General features: G+C 38.6%; 1 protein-coding gene across 2 annotated transcripts in view; it reads right to left on the bottom strand.

Moving 5' to 3' along the window:
- Positions 1 to 25,573, bottom strand: part of UNC5C (unc-5 netrin receptor C) — a 403,063-nt gene that overhangs the window by 140,154 nt on the left and 237,336 nt on the right. For both annotated transcript variants that reach the window (XM_043871228.1, XM_043871229.1), the window contains exon 3: positions 4,652 to 4,795. In XM_043871228.1, the coding sequence (XP_043727163.1) occupies positions 4,652 to 4,795 (144 nt within the window). The remainder of the gene's footprint in view (positions 1 to 4,651; positions 4,796 to 25,573) is intronic.

The raw sequence follows: 25,573 nt of genomic DNA, 5'->3' as shown, positions 1-25,573 counted from the left end.
TAAACGTTTATAATTTTTAATATGGGAAACAGGGTTACATAAAGAGAAAAGTGCATATATTAATACTATTAGATACATTATGTGTTATAAATACATGAATACATATAAATACATGAATATATATGAAGTTGGCACCACACAAGAGTCATGATTTGTAATAATGAAGCCTTTAAACTTCAGCTTCTGGGGCTTCCGTGATGGCTCAGTGGTAAAGAATCTGCCTGCTAACGCAGGAGACAGGAATTTGATTCCTGATCCAGGAAGGTCACACATGCCATGGAGCGACTAAGCCCAGAAGCCACAACTACTGAAGCCCTAGGGCCTGTGCTCCATAAGAAAACTACTGTGAGAAGTCTGCACCTCACAACTAGAGAGCAGCCCCCGCTTGCAGCAACCACAGAAAAGCCAGCACAGCAACAGAGACCCAGTACAGCCAAAAATAAATTAATAAATAAATTAATTAATTAAACTTCAGCTTTTAAGCAAGTCAATTTATTATAAATTGTAGACTGGCAATTTTAAATACCTATTATACTTGCTATTAATGAACATATAGCAATGAAAGATAGTTTTATATCATTGTGCCTCTTTTGAATATAACTAGAAGCTAACTTTGAATTCATTTAATTATTTGACCAAAGCAATTCACTTGTTTCTTTTTAAAATGTTTGAAAGTATCTTTTTACTTCATAATTAATAAAATGAAATCTAAAAGATGTGCGATAGATGATTGTAGTGGATGACATCCATCTTCAGGACTGATCCCCTCTGTCGGGAGTGTTGATGGTGAAGGCTCCCAGGCTCTCCCTCCAGAAATTGCCCTCAGTTGAGACGAGCTGACCTGACCCAGGTCATACAAGTTGGTGAGGGTGAACAGAAAAGAAAGGGGCCACATCCACGGACTAGTCAATGTTGGGGATAAAGGTCTGCTCACTCCTGTGCCTCATGGTGGGACAGCTCTGGAGGGCCATCCTAATTCCAGTGTCCCCTATGGCATCGTCTTCTGTTGCACCTGGACTGCAGTTCAATTTCTCCCTCTGCCCAAGTCTATTCCTCCACAGATATTGTTCTAGAGAATACTTGTTAATATATTACCTGCATGCATGTCTCCATCTCAGAGTCTACTTCATAGAGAACCCACTAAGACAAAGAGAAAAATCCCTTTAGACATGCTCAGAGAGGAATGATTAATAGAGAGCAATGATGGTTATAATGGTCTTAATTGAACAAAATTTATTAAACGTCTTTGATGTTCTAGGCATTGTGCTGAGCACTGAAGATATACAGTTAAGCAAAGCTGAATTAAGCAAAATGGATCTCAAGGAACTCATTGGCCTGAAACACAGACATTACAACAAGCGAATATAATTCAAAGGAGACAAGCCCTACATTAAGAGGATGGATGCACTGGTCTGAAAGGTTTGAGAAAGGAACCCCTATCATTCTGGAGACTGATGAGGCAAGAATGACTTCACCAAAGACAACTGAAAAATCCTTCAACAAGCTCAGGCCTTCTGAATCATTCTTTCTCTCACGTTCCACATCCAACCTTTCTCTTTCTCAAAAAAAAAAAAAAAAATACCCCACTACCTCTGCCTTTAAATAAATCTAGAATCTAGGTCTCACCAGTGCCACAGCTTCTAGTCCAGGCTGCCCTAACACTTCTCACAGCTGCGGCCTCCTAACTGGTCTCCCTTGCATCTGCTTTTGCTTCTCACGATCTTTTCCCAACAGAGTAGTCAGGTGTTCTGCTAAAATGGAAGTCAGGGCATGAACGCCTCTGCAGAAAACATCCCAAAGTTCCCATTTCATACTGAGAACCAAAGGAGTTACACCCACAGGGCCTAGACCATCTCCACACTGCCCTTCCTGTCCTCACCTTTCTCAACTCATCTAGGAGGCTCCTCTCCCTCACCCTCGTCCAGCCACGGTGGCCAATTCAGTCTTCATGGCACCAGCAAATGTTCCTGCTTCAGGGCATTTGCACTTATGCCACTCGCTGTCCCCTCTGCCTGACTCCCCCTCTCCCTTTCTTCAGGTTGCTTCAACTGCCAGCTTCTTCTGAAGGCCTTTTCTGACCACTGTCCCCAGCACAGCACACCCCCTTTCCCCACTATCTTTCTTCATAACACTTACCATCTGCTCTGTTACTGATTATTTACTTCATTAAGAGTGTGCCCTGAATTTCCTGGTGGTTCAGGGGTAAAGAATAATGTAGGTAAAGCCTATAATGTAGGAGATGTGTGTTCGATCCTTGGGTCAGGAAGATACCTGGAGAAGGGAATGCTAACCCATTCCAGTATTTTTTCCTGGAGAATCTCATGGACAGAGGAGCCTGATGGGCTACGGTCCATAAGGTCCCAAAGAGTCAGACACAACTTAGCGACTAAACAACAACTCGTTCAGCCGACACAAGCCTCTTGAGGGCAGGGATCATTATGTGATTTGATTCTGGCTCCATACCAAATGCCTAAAATTATTTACTAAGCATAGTAAATACTTGTTGAATAAATGAATTTTTACAAATAATGAAAGGAAGTAAGAGAAAGGTAAAGCGCTTCAGGATGAATAACAGCTGAAAACAAAGAAATGGAAGTAATTCTAATCTAGTGTGACTAGATCAGAGACATTCTTTGTGGTCAGAGCTAGAAACTTAGGTTACATTATGTAGACAATGAAATATGGTTGTTATGGGCTGAAATGTATCCCCCCTCCAAAATTCACAAGTTTCCTAGCCCAGTATACCTCAGAAGGTATTTGGAGCTATGACCTTTAAAGAGGTGGTTAAGTTAAAATGAGACCATTTGGGTGGCCTTAACCTCATATGACTGGCATCCTTACAAGAAGAGAAATTTGGATGCAGACAGTTATAGAAGGAAGATCATGTGAAGACATGGAGAAGATGACCATCTGTCAGCCAAGGAGAGGGGCTTCAGCAGAAACCAATATTGCCAGCACCTTGATCTTGGACTCCAGCCTCCAGAACTGTGAGAAAATAAATTCCTCTTGTTTAAACCAAAAGTTGGTAGAATTTTGTTACAGCAGCTCTAGTAAACAAATACAGTGATCTATACCATTGTAGGAAATTTTGACTTTATCTCAGAAGCCATTATGAAATTTTAAGCAGGGATGGAGGTGAGCTGAGGTAAGACCTGAGTTTTAGGAATCTTCCAGAATCTTGCATTTGTGGTAATATGGAGGAAGGGCTGGAAAAGGTAAAAGACTAGAATCATGGAGACTAACTGCTATGTGATTGTAATGGTTGGGATCTAGATCAAGCAGAAGGGAAAGAACAGGCAAGAACAGGAATTGTGGGAAGCATCGGAGCCAAAACCGTTTGAACTTAGTGACTTCCCAGGTGGCTCAGTGGTCAAGAATCTGAATCTGCCTGCCAATGCAGGAGATGCAAGAGATAGGAGTTTGATTCCTAAGTCAGGAAGATCCCCTGGAGGAGAAAAATGGGAACCCATTCCAATATTCTTGCCTGGGAAATCCCATGGACAGAGGATCCTGGTGGGCTATAGTCTGAGCATGCTTGACTGAGCATATGACATGATTGAGCAGGCATGGACACAGTGACATATTAGAGGTAAGTGACACTGACATCAATGCAAATTGAAATTTAATAAACTGCAGACATGCAAGGGGCTTCCCCGTTGGCTCTAGTGGTAAAGAACCTGCATGCCAATGCAGTAGATGCAAGAGACGAGAGTTCAATCCCTAGGTTGGGAAGATACCCTGGAGGAGGGCATGGTGACTCACTTCAGTATTCTTGCCTGGAGAATTCCATGGATGAGGAGTCTGGTGGGCTACAGTCCATGGGGTCTCACAGAATCAGATACAACTGAAGCAACTTAGCATACATGCTGGAACAGACATGCCAAGGAATTCAGACAGTAAAATTTACATGGGTTTCAGTGGTCTCACACTTGAGGAAATTTCTCAGTACAGAAGCTTCAGACATTAAAGCAGCATTCATGCTGTTTGGGGTGTGAATAGTACTCACTGAGAAAAGGGTCTGCAGAAAGAGCTGCAGGCAACATCTCCTCCTTGGGGATAATATGCACATTGGCATATTAAAGAATCTGGAAAGTTTTGCAATGAAGGAACTTCTTTAACTTTGTCCAAAAAAGTATTTCCGACATTTACTGATTATGGAACCCTTTTAACCTCTCCCTGAATGTGTATTAGAAATATCTCCCTGAAATACTCTAGAAATTAATATAGTTTGGAAAATAGTGGTGTTTTTTGATCCATTAGAACAGTTCTAAAATAAATAGAGAAGCTTTGCCGGGTAATTTCTATTTCTAATAGCAAAACTAGTCAACACTGTCCTAACAAATTGGCAGAATAAACTCATTAAAGGAATGTAGTTGTTTTCCTATAGCCTAATTACTATTAGATTAAAAAAGAACATTCAGTCTTTTGAAAGTGGCACTAATTCTTTCATATCCCTAAAGGAACATTACTCAGTGCCTCGAAACAAAAAATGAAATGATATTCTGATGACTTGAGGGGAAAGTGTAGCTCCAATGCAGAAGTCTGGGAGCAGTTTTCAGCCAGGGTTCTTCGACACCAGAGCAGGTGTGGTCAAGTTTTCCCATATTCCATTAGCTTCTGGAACCCACAGTGCCCCTGCATAGTGACTCACAAGCGATGCGCACGTAGGCTTTCCGGCTCTTGGTAGTGCCTGCCGAGCTCCAGGCCACACATTGGCACCAGTAATCTTCAGGCCCAAAGAGTTCTTCCACTTGCTGGCGTGAAATCTCAATGCTCACTTCCCGGACAATGAGACCTGCCAAGGCAAAGGAAGATTTAAGTCAGGAGAAGACTTGCACTAACAAAATACAAAACATCATACCTAATTTTCCCCCCAGTGATCCTTCTTAATGCCATGGACCAACAAATCACATATTACCTCTCATCTCCTCTGACTTTCTTCTAGCTCCAATTACTTGATTCACAGCTGTCTCGTTCTCTTATTTGCTATTTGAAATCTTCTGGATTCATCAGAAGATGAAAGTGAATTAGACCTATCCACAAAAATCCTTTCCCCTTATTACCTAATATTCACCCACCACCAAGTTATCTTTCTCTGTGTATTCAAACATGAACTTGAATTTAACATCTTCTAAGGATTCTATCTTAATTATACAGGTTGTGTGTAAGATACCCATGTGCTAGGTTTACCTAATTCTTTACATAAAATGAGAGAGAATGACATAAAACAATAATCATAGGTATATAAATCATTAATATGCACATTTATATATACAACTATATATATTTAGGTTTTATTATTATATGATCTAGTACTTTATAAATATATGGTGATTTTTTAAAAAACTAAGTCATTTTAAATGGCTTCATTTATAATTAAGGCACAATGTTTTTTATTGAAAGAAATATTAGCCTTAGTTAACAAACCTCTGCTGTTCTAGCCAGAGAAGGAATGACTTTAAAGTTTTCATGAATTTTTGAAAGCCCAAATGTTTCTCTTTAATAACAATGTAACCAAAATCCTATGAAAAATAAGGTGAATTCCAGTTAAAATGCTCAAATAATTGGAATTTATTTCACAACATTATATAATCCTAAAATAATAAAACTTGAGCTTGAGTCTGGGATTATCATTTTAAGGGTATTTATCTTGTGATACCAAAGTCTAGTTCAGAGATTCATCCTGAAATATGCCTCTTTGCATTGAGCAAGAAAAATTAAATTAATCTGAACAATCTAAGTGGGCAACTGCCACTTCTCTTGCACACACTTCTAGCATGGAGTGTCTTTGAGAGAACTGGAAGGGACACTCTTTAGGGAGTAGGAACATAAATGATGTATAAGCATCATGCATGAGCATAGTGAGAAAAATTAATTACATTACTTTGTATTGTTTATTCATCCATTCATTCATGGGCGAAATATCTATCAAGCATCAATTATGTAGAAAATATTGCACTGGGTACTTATGAAATTCTGATGAGTAAGACAGTCATTGCCCTTAATGAACCTTTATTTTTGTGAGAAGGGCACATATTTACTAGAGTTATAATAAATATATAAATTTATTATTTAATTACAATTGTGTTCAATGCTTCAAAGAAGTATAGAAGTAATGAGAGTGAATAACAACGAGACTCAACTTAGTATGACGGATCCTGCATGAGTTAGACTGATGAAATCACATGGGGAGAGGGACAGGACACACGGTAAGAAGAGGAAAGGGAAGGGGGAGACTGGGAACCCGGGAGAAGATACCTGAGCACTGGACACAGAGAATACGAGCATGAAGTGAACCCAGAGACAAGAAAGTGACCTATTCATAGACATTCTTGTAAACCTGCAGTTCTCAAAGTATGGCCCACAGAACAACTTTATCAACATCACTTGGGCACTTGTTGAAAATGCAAATTCCTGGGCTCCACTCCAGACTCTGTGAAAAAGAAAAATTGAGAGTCCAGCCCAGCAATATTTTAACAAGTCCTCCAAGAATTCTGATGCATGCTATAGTTTGAGAACAACTGTTGTACACCGTGTTAGGATTTGGGATTTCTTTCTGAGAGTCAAGTGTTTTAAGAAGATGACATAATCAGATGAGAATAAAAAATGCATGCATATATTAATGTATAAATGAAATGACATATGATACAATGACATGTATAGGATATAGAGTTTAAGTAGCTCATAAAAGTTATGATTTCTTAAAATGTTTGATCTTGACTTCTTGGTATAAGAAACATGAAAGAGGTGTCATCTGGAGATTCTAAAAAAGTGTTTCAGTAGTCACCCTAAAATCTAGGACATTCTCATATGGATAAAAACACTCAGGGAAATTAACAATCCCCCAACAACAGCAGATGCTGACTCATTAGAGGATAGATAATTCTTCCCATCACGAGCGGATGAGAGTTGAGTCACAGAAACAACGAAGTCTTTAAGCCCAACTCATGAATCCCTGAACTGGAATGAAGCCCAGGAAAGTGGGTTTTATAAGGCCTAGGCAGGGCAAGGTTCTAATGGGGTGACTCTACTTTCAAACATTTATTAAATATATTTAATGTTACCTTAAAATTTTGGAAATTAGTAACGCCTTTATGTTTAAATGGTGATCAGCTTAAAAAGAATTTTCAAGTAACTGGCATATCCCAATCCTTGAAAAGATTACTATATTATTTCAGCCAATGGCCAACTAATAAAACAAATCTCCACAGTGAAAAACCAACTTATGAACAAATAGCACTACTTTCCTTCCTCTTTCCTGGTCCTTGCTTAGGCCTCTCATTTTCTTGTCTCATTGTAATTATTCTCATTTTTCTGATGTCTAGAAACCTGTACAAAGATGGGGCAGTCTTCTCCCCTCTCCTGCCACCTTTTTAACTCCACTCTGGTGTTTAATACTCTTGCCTGTTTTATTTGTTTGTACCTTTTCTGCTCATGCAGAAAGTCAGTTACTGGAAAAGAAACACTTCCTCTAAAGGTTGCTGCAGTAAATTTACAGTCACCAAAGGGCTGATAAACCTTCAGTGCGTAGTTCCTTAGGACTACGAGGGCTCTTTCCAAAATGTAGAGAGCAGCAGCAAAACAGGCTCAGGATATTAAAACCGCATACAAATATTTTGTATCCCAAGACGATAACTTCAGGTTTCACTCCCCCCTTTTACTTACAGCAATCAAAGGAAACCTAATTAAAAGCCAGGGAAACTTCACGAGGACTACTGTATCCCTTTGCCCAAAGAGGCTCATGGATGTTTCTATTAACCACAAATCTAAATCCTTTTACGAAGCCACAGACCTACCCTCCTGCTACAGGGATTATTCACAGTATGAATGTTCTGAATTGTGTGGCCCAGGCTCCCCATGGGCCCAGGAGTCAGGCACACACTGATTTTTGTCTTCAGCTTCACAGATGCTCCATTCAGCAGGAGATGGATTAATTACAGTTGGGTACACTGGCCCTGCCACAGGCCCAAAGCTTATATTCCAACTTTTGGTCAGCACCACCAGAAAAAGAAAAAAAACTGAAGCATTAAGTACATAAACACTTAGATCTTAGAATTGTCTAGAATTAGCTGCATTATTCAGACTGAGTTACCGGGTTACACATCATTTTTTTATTATCATAGGTAAGTTCATTACCTATGACATTTTGTTCATCAAACCAGAGACTAGTGGTTTGGGTAAAAGTAGGTAATGTCCTTTCTTTTTGAAAGTGAAATTTCAAATCTGCTTGAAGCCTTGAGATGGAAAAAGCAAGCTGCCTTGAAATTTGAAATGCCATCAGCATTACTTCCAAGGCAGGTTGCTTTGAAGAGCATTTGGGAACTTGAAATTGGTTTCAGGTTATTTAAGGGTTGGGAGAAATGCTTCGGTCTACAGGATTTACTCAAATACAAATGTGTATTTTCCATCCTGTCTGATAACATCAAAGATTTCCCATCATTGCTCATCCTTTAATAGTGGCATTTCAAGGATGCATGCTGTTTGAAGTTTGCAGTGATTTGCTTTTATAACAGGGATCATTGTGGTTTGGGAGCCAGAGTGTAGAAAAGCAATTAGCATACTATACCAAGAAGTCTTATAATGAGCATGAATATGTACTTGTCAATAGGGAGTTTCAAATGACTTTAGAAGTTCAGATATAAATGCAACCCTCTGATTGGATCTTTATGAGGCTATACATGAATATAGCAATAAAATCTGGTACTTGACATTTATGTCTTATCTTTAGCATAATTTTAACTTCTAATAGTGTTGATATCACTAACAGTGTTTTCCTACAGATTATTATAAAGTGATCAAAATTTGTGATTAATGCTGCTATAAAAGTATTTAAAGCAATATCCACATATCCCCAGAAATATAATCTGCAGTGCTGTCAACAAATAGTAAAAGTTCACTAATGTCAAAAATTAACTGTTAAGTTCCAAAAATGTAAAGATGGATCAAGTATCACATCCAAGTTTGTGCTATTCATTTATCATGTTTATTAGGTGATACTCAAGTTATGCATCATCTTAAAATTTTTTTAAATGTGTTAACCAAATCTGCATCTTTTAATACCCCATGTATGTTTCACTAAAAAGCATCTTGACCTCATGTTAGTCTTAGGTGTTTCATGTGCCCCAGTTGTATTTTTCATTCCTCCCAATTAATCTTTCATATGCAAAGGGAAGTTTTGAGACACTTTGTTGTGTAGACCTGGCAATTCTATTTCTTCCAGTACTCGCCCTATGGGGAGAAGAGCTACAGAGGTCACTCTACCAAATCTCATCAGAATATATTCACATAGTATTTGGAAATGTACAAAGCTGCAGGTAAGGATGTTCTGGAATATACTACAACATTTTATTGAATTAGCATGTTTCTCTTTTTCATGCTTTCTCCTAGAGCTCAATCCTATTAGTTTTCACCAATATCTAAAATATGAAACATATCAGTTTGAGATATCTTAATATAAATTTAATCACACAGAATGCTATCATTATTTAAAAGGATGTCATACCATAAAAAATGTCAAGCCATTAGGACTTCCCTGGTGACTCAGAGGGTAAAGCGTCTGCCTGCAATGCGGGAGACCCAGGTTTGATCCCTGGGTTGGGAAGATAAGATCCCCTGGAGAAGGAAATGACAACCTACTCCAGTACTCTTGCCTGGAAAATCCCATGGACAGATGAGCCCGGTAGGCTATAATCCATGGGGTCGCAAAGAGTCGGACACAACTGAATGACTTCACTTTTACTTTCATACCATAAAAACTGAAAATTATTTTAGTAACTTATAACTCTCACTAAAATAATAAATATGACAACTCATAAGGCAGAATTTTATAATTACAACATTGCTATTTGTTACACGAAGTCATTTGACAATCTTTAAAGTACATCAGGAAAAGCAGACACTGTAAATGCATAATTTACCAATTTCTCTCGGAAATGTTTCCCTTGAATTTTTAATACATAATATATAAACAGGCCACCTAAGTAACTAAAATTACTTTGTATAATTGGGAATTGCAACTTACTAGTGTATTAGATTTATTATGAGTATATTTTGTTAAATTTACATTTACTGTCTTTGTGATATAGATGAATTTTCCTAAAAGTTAAGGAATAACATGGCTGAGACCGAGAGGTTCAAGAGATTTTCTTGGAAGAATTTTGTTCTTTTTATTTTTTTTTTATTTTATTTTTTATTTTTTTTATTTTTTGTTTTTTTTTTGAATTTTGTTCTTTTATGTAATAGTTTGACTTGATTCCCTTGTATGTGATAGCTTCTAGTCATTTGGTTCTCTGCGGCATTCTGTATCCAATGAGGGTCTGTGTTTTATTTTGTTAAATTTTTGTTTTGTCTAGAGCTGAGAAAACAATATGCATTGGATTATGTATCTGGAGTGGGGAGATGTCTAGTAGTTCTAGAAAGCTATTAGGTTGGTGCAAAAGTAATTGCAGTTTTGCATTGTTGAACTTTGCCATTTGATATTGGAATACATTCTTAAATAAATGTGGTTATGTTATACATCATTTTAATGTGCATTTCTCACTTTATGTTTTTTTTGCTAAGGGCATTAAATGTGTATTTTATATTTATTTTAGACTATGGAAATGATGTTAGACAAAAAGCAAATTCAAGTGATTTTCTTATTGTTCAAAATGGTTCATCAAGCAGCAGAGACAACTCGTAAAATCAACAGTGCATTTGGTCTAGGAACTGCTAAGGAACATACAGTGCAGTGGTGGTTCCAGAGGCTTCTCAAAGGAGATGAGAGCCTTGAAGATGAGAAGCAGAGTGACTGGCCATTAGGAGTTAACAATGACCACCTAAGAGCATCATCAAAGCCGATCCTCTTACAACTACACAAGAAGCTGCTGAAGAACCCCGCATCGACCATGTTGTGGTCATTTAGCATTTGAAGCAAATTGGAAAGGTGAAAAAGCTTGATAAGTGGGTGCCTCATGAGTTGACCACAAATCAAAAAAATTTTCATTTTGAATCGTTGTCTTCTCTTATTCTATGCAACAATAATGAACCATTTCTCCATCAGATTGTGACATGTGACAAAAGGTAGATTTTATATGACACTGGCAATGATCAGCTCAGTACTTGGAGCAAGATGAAGTTCCAAAGCACTTCCCAAACCAAACTTGCACCAAGAAAAGGGCATGGTCACTCTTTGGTGGTCTGCTGTCCATCTGATCCATTATAGCTTTCTGAATCCCAGAGAAACCAGTATATTTGAGAAGTACCCTCAGCAAATTGATATGCACTGAAAACTGCAATTCCTGCTGATGGCATTGGTCAACAGAAAGGGCCCAATTCTTCTCTCCAACAATACCCAACCAGACGTCGCACAACCAACACTTCAAAAGTTGAATGAACTGGGCTACAAAATTTTGCCTTATCTGTCATATTCACCTGACCTTTCCCAAACTGACTACCATATCTTCAAGCATCTCGACAACTTTTTACAGAGAAAATGCTTCCATAACCAGCAGGAGGCAGAAAATGCTTTCCAACAGTTTGTCTAAACCTGGGGCATGGATTTTTACACGACAGGAATAAACTTCTCAATGACAAAAATGTGTTGACTCTAATGGTTCCTATTTTGATTAATAAAGATGTGCTTAAGCCTAGGTTGTAATGATTTAAAATTACAGTCCAAAACTGCAATTATGTTTGCATCAACCTAATATATGTCAACCACAGATAAATGTAATCTTCCTTTCTGAAACCTGAAATTTTAATTACAAGATGCTATTAAAAGAGAGTGACAAATGACTTACACAGACAATGCTACACTGTTTTTCCCTTTTCTTTGCAGGACTGTCAGGTTTAGATGAACATCCTTGTAAGGAGAACCAGTGCTCCTACCTTTTAAAAAAAATGTAGTTAATTAATTTATTTTATTTTTGGTTGTGTTGAGTCTTCGTTGCTTCTCAGGCTTTGATGGCTTCTCTTTTCACAGAGCATCGAGGATAGAGCTCAAGGGCTCAATATCTGTGGTGCTCGGGCTTAGCTGTCTTGCCACATGTGGAATCCTCCCGGTCCACGGATTGAACCCATATCCCCACATTGAAAGACAGATTCTTAACCTGTGGACCACCAGGGAAGTTCGGTGCTCCTACTTTTGATTTGATTTTCTCACCACCATCAAACTAAGGGCTGCAAGAATGATGGATAATTGGAGTGGTAGGTATATAAAATATTTTATCTTACTAATCAGTTCAGTCAGTCAGTTCAGAAGCTCAGACATGTCCGACTCTTTGCGACCCCATGAATTGCAGCACGCCAGGCCTCCCTGTCCATCATCAACTCTCAGAGTTTACTCAAACTCCTGCCCATCGAGTCGGTGATGCCATCTAGCCATCTCATCCTCTGTCGTCCCCTTCTCCTCCTGCCCCCAATCCCTCCCAGCATCAAGGTCTTTTCCAACGAATCAACTCTTCGCATGAGGTGGCCAAAGTATTGAACTTTCAGCTTTAGCATCAGTCCTTCCAATGAACATCCAGGACTTATTTCCTTCACGATGGACTGGTTGGCTCTCCTTGCAGTCCAAGGGACTCTCAAGAGTCTTCTCCAACACCACAGTTCAAAAGCATCAATTTTTTGGCGCTCAGCTTTCTTCACAGTCCAACTCTCACATCCATACATGACCACTGGAAAAACCATAGCCTTGACCAGATGGACCTTTGTTGGCAAAGTAATGTCTCTGCTTTTTAATAAGCTATCTAGGTTGGTCATAACTTTCCTTCCAAGGAGTAAGCGTCTTTTAATTTCATGGCTGCAGTCACCATCTGCAGTGGTTTTGGAGCCCCCAAAAATAAAGTCTGCCACTGTTTCCACTGTCTCCCCATCTATTTGCCATGAGGTGATGGGACCAGATGCCATGATCTTAGTTTTCTGAATGTTAAGCTTTAAGCCAACTTTTTCACTCTCCTCTTTCACTTTCATCAAGAGGCTTTTTAGTTCCTCTTCACTTTCTGCCATAAGGGTGATATCATCTACATATCTGAGGTTATTGATATTCCTCCCAGCAATCTTAATTCCAGCTTATGCTTCTTCCAGCCCAGCATTTCTTATGATGTACTCTGCATATAAGCTAAATAAGCAGGGTGACAATATACAGCCTTGATGTACTCCTTTTCCTATTTGGACCAGTCTGTTGTTCCATGTCCAGTTCTAACTGTTGCTTCCTGACCTGCATACAGGTTTCTCAAGAGGCAGGTTAGGTGGTCTGGTATTACCATCTCCTTCAGAATTTTCCACAGTTTATTGTGATCCACACAGTCGAAGGCTTTGGCGTAGTCAATAAAGCAGAAATAGAAGTTTTTCTGGAACTCTCTTGCTTTTTCAATGATCCAGCAGATATTGGCAATTTGATCTCTGGTTCCTTTGCCTTTTCTACAACCAGCTTGAACATCTGGAAGTTCTTGGTTCATGTATTGCTGAAGCCTGGCTTGGAGAATTTTAAGCATTACTTTATTGAAAGTAATGTGAGATGAGTGCAATTTTGAGCATTACTTTACTCAAAGTAATGTGAGATGAGTGCAATTGTGTGGTAGTTTGAGCATTCTTTGGGATTGCCTTTCTTAGGGATTGGAATGAAAACGGACCTTTTCCAGTCCTGTGGCCACTGCTGACTTTTCCAAATTTGCTGGCATATTGAGTGCAGCACTTTCACAGCATCATCTTTCAGGATTTGAAATAGCTCAACTGGAATTCCATCACCTCCACTAGCTTTGTTCGTAGTGATGCTTCCGAAGGCCCACTTGACTTCACATTCCAGGATGTCTGGCTCTAGGTGAGTGATCACACCATCATGATTATCTGGGTCATGAAGATCTTTTTTGTACAGTTCTTCTGTGTATTCTTGCCACCTCTTCTTAATATCTTCTGCTTCTGTTAGGTCCATACCATTTCTGTCCTTTATTGAGCCCATTTTTGCATGAAATGTTCCTTTGGTATCTCTAATTTTCTTGAAGAGATCTCTAGTCTTTCCCATTCTGTTGTTTTCCTCTATTTCTTTGCATTGATCGCTGAGGAAGGCTTTCTTATCTCTTCTGGCTATTCTTTGGAACTCTGCATTCAAATGGGAATATCTTTCATTTTCTCCTTTGCCTTTTGCTTCTCTTCTTTTCACAGCTATTTGTAAGGCCTCCTCAGACAACCATTTTGCCTTTTTGCATTTCTTTTCCACGGGGATGGTCTTGATCCCTGTCTCCTGTACAATGTCACGAACCTCCATCCATAGTTTATCAGGCACTCTGTCTATCAGATCTAGTCCCTTAAATCTATTTCTCACTTCCACTGTATATTCATAAGGGATTTGATTTAGGTCATACCTGAATGGTCTAGTGGTTTTCCCTACTTTCTTCAGTTTAAGTCTGAATTTGGCAATAAGGAGTTCATGATCTGAGCCACAGTCAGCTCCAGGTCTTGTTTTTGCTGACTATATAGAGCTTCTCCCTCTTTGGCTGCAAATAATATAATCAATCTGATTTCGGTGTTGGCCATCTGGTGATGTCCATGTGTAGAGTCTTCTCTTGTGTTGTTGGAAGCGGGTGTTTGCTATGACCAGTGCGTTCTCTTGGCAAAACTCTATTAGCCTTTGCCCTGCTTCATTCCGTACTCCAAGGCCAAATTTGCCTGTTAGTCCAGGTGTTTCTTGACTTCCTACTTTTGCATTCCAGCCCCCTATAATGAAAAGGACATCTTTTTTGGGTGTTAGTTCTCAAAGGTCTTGTAGGTCTTCATAGAACCGTTCAACTTTGGCTTCTTCAGCGTTACTGGTGGGGGCATAGGCTTGGATTACCGTGATATTGAATGGTTTGCCTTGGAAATGAACAGAGATCATTCTGTTGTTTTTGAGATTGTATCCAAGTACTGCATTTCACACTCTTTATAGAGTTGTATAAATGAGTTGACAGAAGTTAATCCTACCAGTTTTGACCCATCATTTAATTCTTATTTCTAACTTTGGTGATGAAAGACCTATTGAAACTCTGTTTCAAGAAGCCTGAGACCAAAATGGGAACCAAAATGCTTTCTGTAATTTACCTCTTCTTGTATGTCAATGTTCTTTAGAATACAAAGAAGTGATTCTGTGAGAACATGATATGGCAATCTGTTTAACCCAGAAAGTCACAAAGCACATTCCACTGAGATGGCAAATACATTACTCATCTAAATATTTTTCCTAAAACATCAAACTTTATATATGTTTGAATATATATTCAACATTTTTCTTTAAAAGCATAATTGTTAATAATTATTGAAATCTAACTACATGCATTCCTTTCTGTCCCAATTTCAGGCAGTTCATTAGTAATTTCAATAGAGGTAATTTTAACAAATTTTTTAGAAAAAGATTTCTGTCAATAATGGTGGGGAATAATAAGTTATTGGAGGTTAGTTAACTGTGGAGTTATGAATTATAGACCTTATTATGCTTTCATCCAGTCCTTCATGCAATAGGTATTTGCTGAGACTCTGTTATATGCTAAGGACACAGTGGTAAAGAAGATCAATAAGGACTCTGTCCTCCTACGGGTTACTTTCTACTATGGAGATTGTTCTTGAGCACCTGTTTTATGTATAGTAGTTTCCACGATGGGCATGGAGATGAAATGCTTCATGGATTCTGCTTTCAGAAGCTTACTGTCTAATATGAGAGATAAAAATAGTAGTTTACTGAGTAAAGGGACTCTTTCAAATGCATTGTATATCCATCAGTATAGTAAGTGGCACAAATATTTGTCTAGTTAATGTATGTTAAATGAATGAATGATTTGTGTGTTATAGCTATAATTCAAGTAGTGTTAAATCCTAGGAATGAGTAAATTTAATTGTAACTCAGAACAGTAAAGGTAACTAGTATTTAATGAGCATAATAATTCTTGGGATTAATATTGTTAAACCTATAATATGGGTAAAAATGGAGGTCAGAAGTTAAACAACTGTTCACTCAGCCAGTAACTACTGAAATCAGGATTCACAACCACAGTTGTCTGAATCCAAAGTCCCAATTCCTTTCACTACAACAACATTGCTCAATTGTGCCTAGAAAAAGTGGTTTCTGCTCAAATAAATTTGGGAATTTCTGCTTAATACAACATTCTCTTAGAAACTTGGAATGCCGTTAATATACAAAAGGCATTGGTCAGAAGTTCTGCCATAAAGAAGTGGGTTTAATTTGGACTGCCAACATTCTCCTCAGACTTCCCTGGTGGCTCAGATGATAAAGAATCTGCCTGCAAGAAGAGAAGAGACCCGGGTTCGATCCCTGGGTCAGGAAGATACCCTGAAGAAGGGAATGGCAACCCACTCCAGTATTCTTGCCTGGAGAATTCCATGGACAGAGAAACCTGGCTGGCTACAATCCATGGGATCACAAAGAGCTGGACACAACTGAGCAACTAACACTTACTTACTTACTTAACATTCTCCCCTAATTTATTAAACCATAGACCCCTACAGTCAATGCAAACAAAGAATCCATTTCAGCATGACTTTCAATGTGGTTTTGCTTAGCATTCTCCAGATGTTGATAAAAGTAATCCATTGTTTGGAAAATTCCAAAAACCCAATAAAGAAAGCTACAGTGAAATAGTTTTAGAAGGAGAAATCAGGGGAAACCTGGGGAATAGAATATTTGAATTTAATGTTAAAGCATGGTTTGAGTTTAAAAATTTAGAGATGAATCAAAGATACTTGGAGAGGAGAGAACAGCAAGAAGCCAAAGGGCAGAGAAGGAAAAACATGGAGACCACAGTGCAGAATACTTAGCATGAATTAAGTAAAGAAATAAGACCAGAAGAGAGATTCCTGGAGAGCCATGTATGGCAACTAGAGAAGACTGTTTTATGGAGAAGGAGCTTGTGAAAATTCTGCAGTGGTGAATGACATTTTAAAAATGACATCTGCTTTAGAGAGATTAATATGGCTTTACTAATAAAGAAAACTAATCTGATTTACTTAAATTGAATTTTCATAATTTTAATTTTAATTATCATTACAAAATTTGTTTTCAGATCTATGATCTTACATGAAGTCATTAATCATGTGTTAAAAGCAATATTCTTGGTGACCCTCTGAAAACAGCCTGACAATAAAAATCAGGCACATATATTCAGAATAATAATCAGTCCTACCATCAAGCTTTCATTTGTTTTCTTATCCCACATGATTTAGAAACAAGAATTAAGTGCTATCACCTCTGGAGTGATCACCACTTATAATAGTTCACATGTAGGTTACTGGGGATAGCTACTTATTTATTTTAAAAGCAGTCCATTTATTTTCTTAAAAAAAACTTTAAAATCAAATTAAAAATGCTCACTTTTTTGGAAAAATTCAACTCAAGCAAGACACTTATTATTACAACTGAAGGGTTAGACAAATACTTGTCTGTGCTAAGTCACTTCAGTTGTGTGTTGATTCTTTGTGACTCCGTGAACTGTAGCTCCTCTGTCCATGAAATTTTCCAGGCAAGAATCCTGGAGTGGGTTGCCATTTTCCTCCTCCAGGGGATCTTCCCAACCCAGTGATCGAACTTGTACCTCAAGTCTTCTGAATTGGCAGGCAGGTTCTTTACAACTAGTGCCACCTGGGAAGCCCTTTAGGACATTTTTTTAAATACTTGTCTAATACACAGCCACTTAGTGATTTATTTAGTTAGGAGGATAAATTCCTGCTCTGTATGTACTATTTGACATTTGGAAAATCTTAAATTCATCAAGCCTTGGTTTCCTAACTTGTAAAATGAAGTTAAGAATTTATTTGTTTCATTGGGTTGTGAGAAAAGAAATGGAATAATAGCTACAAAAGTTCTTGAAATTGATAAAATTCTTTTAAAATATAAAACATAACAGCTGAGAATAAAACTATGTTTTATTAACAAAATTATCACTGGAAGTACTAACATACTAGTTCTAAGTACTAACTTAGTACTAAGTACTAACATAGTCTTAAGAGAGGGGAAGAACACCCTAACTGGAAATTGTGTTAGTTACAAACCCAGATGAGAAAGACATGGCTGGTTTGGGAAATTTTCAACAGAGTTGGAAGAGTTCAGTCTGGGTGGGGACGTCAACTATCCAGGACAATGGAGATGTGGCTATGATTATTTAGAAATGGAATTTGAACAGCAGGAACAAGTTCCAGTGATTGGCCTTTAAGTTCCCTGTCCTTCAGCCCAGTCACCTAGGACTTTACTCACCCCCAAGGTCCCTATTATATCAGAGCACAGATAGAGTGGAGCTACCCTGATGGGTAAGTGAAGAGTCTACTGGTTTCTGTAACCAAGGAACTCGCATAGCTCACCCATTAGGCATCACTTACATCCCTATCCTACCACCAGGTGAAACAAGGACACTGAGCAACCATTCACTATTTAGAGAAGACTTAAAATTGATGAACTTAATTACATCTTCTAGAGTCTTTCTTCACTTTCCAGTTGGGATGTGAGTTCCATCAGGGTAGAAATTTTTGTTTGCTATCTGATGTTGCTGTGGTCTAGAATAATCCTTGGCACACATTGTAGGTATGCAATAAATATTTGTTGAATTAATGAGAGAATATTTTCCCCAGGACACTACGATATACTTATTTAAAAGATATGTGATTGTGTCCCCTTATATCTTAGAGGAAAGGAACTTTCCATCATGGTGGCAGTTGTACCTCCTATCCTAGCCAGAAAGACACACTCAGACACAACTTTGATTTAAGTTTTGAATGTCCTTTGGTAATTGCACTAACAATGGGGAACAAAAGTGGAGTGACTGTAATGCTTTTTAGAGCCTCCAAAGTTGTTGAGTCTCCAGTAAGAGCTGAGTAAATACAGATCAAGTACCAATGAGATGAGCTTCCCAGGTGGCTCAGTGGGTAAAGAATCCACCTGCCACTGCAGGAGATGTGGGTTCGTTCCCTGGGTCGGGAATATCCCCTGTAGGAGGGCATGGCAATCCACTCTGGTATTCTTGCCTGGAGAATTCCATGAACAGAGAAGCCTGGCGGGTTATAGTCCATGGGACCACAAAGAGTCTAACATGACTGAAACGACCGAGAACACATGCATGTACCAATGGGATCCCTTTTCCTTATCCTTAAAAAAGAAAAAAAAAAATCCAGTATGTGAGAAGGAATCAATTTATAAAAAGAAGGAAAAAATTTAACTTGTGAAATTCTAAGTAGAGGTGAAAAATACTAGCATTTCATATTTCCAAGCTAGCAGTATGTATTCAACTTGGGCTGAAACACCAATTTTAAATTTTAACTTTTTAATTCTAACTGAGAAATAACTGTTCTGATATTTCCAAAATATTTTTATATATACTGAGATCCTTGCCTCAAATATTTCTTTTGCTATTCCAAAGGAAGGATGATTTAATACAGTAATGAAAATAAGCATAAAGCACTTTAAATTTTTTCCTTTTTTTTTTCTATAGAGAATGTCTCTTTGATCTTCTGCTGATTCTAAGTTGCATAGACTTAGTTTTTGATTCAAACCTTTTATAAACCAAAGGTTTATCAAACATAGAATTCCAGAGGACAATACTGGTACAGATAGGCCAGTAAAAACTTAAGAGTTTAATTAATCCTTGGCAATTAACTTAATTGAGGGTATGATGTTTGGTGAAGTACTTGGTTCAAATTCTAGCTCCTCCAGTGACCAAATGTAGGACTTTCAGAAAACCCCTCTACCTCACTAAATAACACTTTCCTCAACAAGAAAGTGTGAATTAAAATTCCCAACTCAGTGGGTTATTTTAATGATTATATAAGGTGATACATGTAAAACTCTTAGCAGAGTAAGCCCTTGATACAAGACTAGCCTAACATAATTTTAGAAGCTAAATAGTTTATGTCATGCTGTACACTAAACAAGGTCTCTCATTTCAGAGGCTTTACAAAATTAAAATCTATTTTCCATCACAGAAGTCTGCAAGGCAGCTATTTTATCTCAGCTTTCTTAGTAATCCAGGCTGCATCTATTGGCACCTACATCTTTTCAGCCATGGCTAGGGTCCCCAAGTAAGGAGAAGAGGGCACAGAGAGCTCACACCTGCTCTTAAAAGGCTTGGCTTGGAAGTTCACATAACTCACTCATAGCCCACGGACGAGAAGATTCACCAGGCCAAGTTGCATGGACCTGTAGTACTCCTCTGTGCCCAGGAAGGAGAGAATAGGAAATGAGTATTACATGTCCTTCTACAATATAACTGATAAGCTCCTTCAACAGGAAAACAAGAAATTGAATTTTAAAGAAAGTTTTCTTTAACTTTTTAAGAAATTTTTAAGAATCAACAGTAATATTGAATACTTACAGTTATCAAGTCAAATGAAATTTGGATCGTTGTTTTCTATGGTATGAAAGACTTTATTGACAGAAAGAGCTAAATGTAGAAAATATAGAATACTAGACCAAAAGGAAGAAGACCTGATTTTTAGCCATTGCTTGGCTATCATCCTGGGTTTGATTCCTGGGTTGGGAAGATCCCCTGGAGAAGGAAATGGCAACCCACTCCAGCACTGTTGCCTTGAAAATCCCACGGACGGAGGATCCTGGTAGGCTACAGTCCAGTTCAGTCGCTCAGTTGTGTCTGACTCTTTGCTATACCATGGACTGGAGCACGCCAGGCCTCCCTGTCCATCACCAACTCTCAGAGTTTACTCAAACGCATGTCCGTTGAGTCTCATCCTCTGTCAACCTCTTCTCCTCCTGCCTTCAACCTTTCCCAGCATCAGGGTCTTTTCAAATGAGTCAGCTCTTTGCATCAGGTGACCAAAGTACTGGAGTTTCAGCTTCTGCATCAGTCCTACCAATGAATATTTGGACTGATTTCTTTAGGAGTGACTGGTTGGATCTCCTTGCAGTCCAAGGGACTTTCAAGAGTCTTTTCCAACACCACAGGTCAAAAGCATCAACTCTTCGGCGCTCAGCTTTCTTCAGAGTCCAACTCTCACATCCATACATGACCACTGGAAAAACCATAGCCTTGACCAGATGGACCCTTGTTGGCAAAGCAATGTCTCTACTTTTTAATATGTTGTCGAGGCTGGTCACAACTTTTCTTCCAAGGAGCAAGTATCTTTTAATTTCATGGCTGCAGTCACCATTTGCAGTGATTTATGAGCCCAGAAAAATAGTCTCTCACTGTTTCCACTGTTTCTCCATCAATTTGCCATGAAGTGATGGGACCAGATGCCATGATCTTAGTTTTCTGAATGTTGAGCTTTAAGATAACTTTTTCACTCTCCTCTTTCACTTTTATCAAGAGGCTCTTTAGTTCTTCTTCGCTTTCTGCCATAAGGGTGATGTCATCTGCATATCTGAGGTTATTGATATTTCTCCTGGCAATCTTGATTCCAGCTTGTGCTTCATCCAGTCCATCGTTCTCATGATGTACTCTGCATATAAGTTAAATAAGCAGGGTGACAGTCCATGGGGTCACAAAGAATCAGACAGGACTGAGCGACCTCACTTTCATTGTCACATTTCTTGGCTATCATCACTAAGGAAGGGTTTCTTATCTCTCCTTGCTATTCTTTGGAACTCTGCATTCAAATGGGTATATCTTTCCTTTTCTCCTTTGCCTTTTGCTTCTCTTATTTTCACAGCTATTTGTAAGGTCTCCTCAGATAACTATTTGCATTTCTTTTTCTTGGGGATGGTCTTGATCACTGTCTCCTGTAAAATGTCACAAACCTCTGTCCATAGTTCTTCAGGAACTCTGTCTATCAGATCTAATCCCTTGAATCTATTTCTCACTTCCACTTATAATCATAAGGGATTTGATTTAGGTCATACCTGAATGATCTAGTAGTTTCCCCTACTTTCTTTAGGTCTGAATTTGGCAATAAGGAGTTCATGATCTGAGCCACAGTCAGCTCCCGGTCTTGTTTTTGCTGACTGTGTATAGTTACTCCATCTTTGGCTGCAAAGAATATAATCAATCTGATTTCCATATTGACCATCTGGTGATATCCATGTGTAGAGTCGTCTCTTGTGTTGTTGGAAGAGGGTGTTTGCTATGACCACTGGTATAGCACTCTTGGCAAAACTCTACTAGCCTTTGCCCTGCTTCATTTTTTACTCCTAGGCCAAATTTGCCTGTTACTCCAGGTATTTCTTGACTTCTTGCTTTTGCATTCCAGTCCCCTATAATGAAAAGGACATCTTTTTTGGGTGTTAGTTCTAGAAGGTGTTCATAGAATCGTTCAACTTCAGCTTCTTCAGCATTACTGGTTGGGGCATAGACTTGGATTACTGTGATATTGAATTGTTTGCCTTAGAAACCATTTTCTTCAAGAAAGTTAGAGATACCAAGGGAACATTTCATGCAAAGATGGGCTCAATAAAGGACAGAAATGGTATGGACCTAATAGAAGCAGAAGATGTTAAGAAGAGGTGGCAGGAATACAAAGAACTATCCAAAAGTATCTTCATGACCCAGATAATCGTAATGGTGTGATCACTCACCTAGAGCCAGACATCTTGGAATGTGAAGTCAAATGGGTCTTAGGAAGCATCCCAACGAGCAAAGCTAGTGGAGGTGATGGAGTTTCAGTTGAGCTATCTCAAATCCTAAAAGATGATGCTGTGAAAGTGCTGCACTCAATATGCAAGCAAATTTGGAAAACTCTGCTGTGGCCACAGGACTGGAAAAGGTCAGTTTTCATCCCAATCCCAAAGAAAGCCAATGCCAAAGTATGCTCAAACTACCACACAATTGCACTCATCTCACACGTTAGTAAAGTAATCCCCCAAATTCTCCAAGCCAGGCTACAGCAATACATGAACCGTGAACTTCCAGATGCTCAAACTTGTTTTAGAAAAGGTAGAGGAACCAGAGATCAAATTGCCAATATCTGCTGGATCATTGAAAAAAGCAAATGAGTTCCAGAAAAACATCTATTTCTGCTTTATTGACTATGCCAAAGCCTTTGTGTGGATCACAATAAACTGTGGAAAATTCTGAAAGAGATGGGAATACCAGACCACCTGACCTGCCTCTTGAAAAACCTGTATACAGGTCAGGAAGCAACAGTCAGAACTGGATATGGAACAACAGACTGGTTCCAAATAGGAAAAGGAGTATGTCAAGGCTGTATATTGTCACCCTACTTATTTAACTTATATGCAGAGTACATCATGAGAAACGCTGGACTGGATGAAGCACAAGCTGGAACCAAGATTACCCGGAGAAATATCAATAACCTCAGATATGCAGATGACACCACCCTTATGGCAGAAAGTGAAGAAGAACTAAAGAGCCTCTTGACGACAGTGAAAGAGGAGAGTGAAAAGGTTGGCTTAAAGCTCAACATTCAGAAAACTAAGATCATGGCATCCGGTCCCATCACTCCATGGCAGATAGATGGGGAAACAGTGGCTGACATTATTTTTCTGGGCTCCAAAATCATTGCAGATGGTGATTGCAGCAATGAAGTTAAAGACACTTCCTCCTTGGAAGGAAAGTTATGACCAACCTAGACAGCATATTAAAAAAGCAGAGACATCACTTTGTCAACAGTGTCCATCTGGTCAAGGCTATGGTTTTTCCAGTGGTCATGTATGGATGTGAGAGGTGGACTATAAAGAAAGCTGAGCGCAGAAGAATTAATGCTTTTAAACTATTAATTAATTATTAACTAAGTAACTATGAATTAATTAACTATTAACTAATTAATGCTGGAGAAGACTCTTGAGAGTCCCCTGGACTGCAAGGAGATCTAACCAGTCCATCCTAAAGGAGATCAGTCCTGGGTGTTCATTGGTAGGACTGATGTTGAAGCTGAAACTCCAATACTTTGGCCACCTTATGCAAAGAGCTGACTCATTTGAAAAGACCCTGATGCTGGGAAAGATTGAGTGCAGGAGGAGAAGGGGACAACAGAGGATGAGATGGTTGGATGGTATCACCGACTCAATGGTCATGGGTTTGGGTGGACTCTGGTAGTTGGTGATGGACAGGGAAGCCTGGCGTGCTGCGGTTCATGGGGTCACAAAGAGTCGGTCATGAATGAGCAACCGAACTGAACTGAACTGTGGTATACATAGAGAAGAATTTCTGTTAATTTTTTCTCAAATACCTGAATGTGATTTTAATATTATGCCCCAAATGCTATAAAAGAGTATAATTTGCTTCTTATGTAACAAAAATTTTTTCAAATGGTATGCTCATAGTTTTCCAAAGTACCATTTCTAAAAAAATGTTGACATTGATGTGAAAATCTAGGTTATAATATTTAGTGACTGTTACAATGTTTTTACAGTCCAACATCTTATTTTGATGTTTTCACAAGAGATAGGGAAACTAAAACTTGAAATAATGTAAAAATAATGCCTGATTCTGAATGCTGTGTATAATTTGTAATGTCTTCATGTCCATTCTGCACTATCCCCACAAAGAAAAGGAAAGAAGGAAACATAACTGCTTCCCACCACAAGCCTCGATTCCCTGAGATATTTATGTAACTGTATAATACTGCCAACTGAACAAACAGCTTCAATCATGTGTCTGTTCATATCTCCAGGCAAAGTTTTGTTCTTTTTCCTTTCTCTTATAAATGTATTCCCTTCAAAGGCTACATACGCTAGTGGGTAAACAATCTCTGTGGGAGAACAGGAATGTTGGCTATTTAACACATGCAGTTCAGTGACATAGGTGTGGAATCACAATAAACAATATTTTGTGATGATAACACTAATAAAGATGATAACATTTTCATGATTAGCCATGTTTTTGGTAAAATTAAATTAATGGACTGGACCATTCAGTCTAAAGGATACATACAACATGCTGACAAACAAAAGTGGGCTTCAGCATAAAGTGTGTATGTTATATAGACAGTATACATATGCACCTTACAGCGCTATGTTTATTTACATGCATATCATCCATCTAGTACTTTCTTTTTACTCCCAAGTTGGAATGCACTTACTTCATACACTATTATAAGCCCATTTAGTCACATTTTTGTCAGATTCCAATGGCAAATATATCACTGAATAAATCAGTGGTTAATAAATGTCCTTGGAAATATGTTTAGCGATAAATAGTGAACTGCTGTATCTCATCATAAATGTATCTCATCAGAATCTTGAAAGCAAGATAGACTGAGCTGTTATGGAAAAAGAGAAATAGTTACAGAGCAGTCATGTAAAAGGAGCCTGGTTTATTACTCTTGAATGGATATACTGACAAAAAAGTAAAATGTTCTCATAAATGTTCACAAAATTCTACTGCAAAAGATATACCAAATGAGGGTGGAGAGTGAACCTTCCCATCACAAATGCTTCTGTCCCAGCTCCACAGGCTTAGGTCAGGGGCCCAGCCCCACAGCAGGCAGAACTGCAGGGCTCTCAGCGTCCCAATCCCACTCTGCCGCCCTCTCATAGGCACTGCTCCAGCTGACCACATGCTCGCTTCTAATTTATGGTGAGATGGTCTGACAATCAGGCAGGGAGGACAGCAGAGATGGGCACATAGATCAAGTAGAGATAAAAATATGTTCACCTTGAAAAACACAAATAAGACCTTTAGGTAATAATATATAGGGGCTGCACCTATTG

Source organism: Cervus elaphus, chromosome 17 (genome assembly GCF_910594005.1).
Source record: "Cervus elaphus chromosome 17, mCerEla1.1, whole genome shotgun sequence".
Classification (NCBI taxonomy): domain Eukaryota; kingdom Metazoa; phylum Chordata; class Mammalia; order Artiodactyla; family Cervidae; genus Cervus; species Cervus elaphus.
The sequence above is the reverse complement of the archived record's forward strand: the minus strand, read 5'-3'. Positions and strand labels throughout refer to the sequence as shown.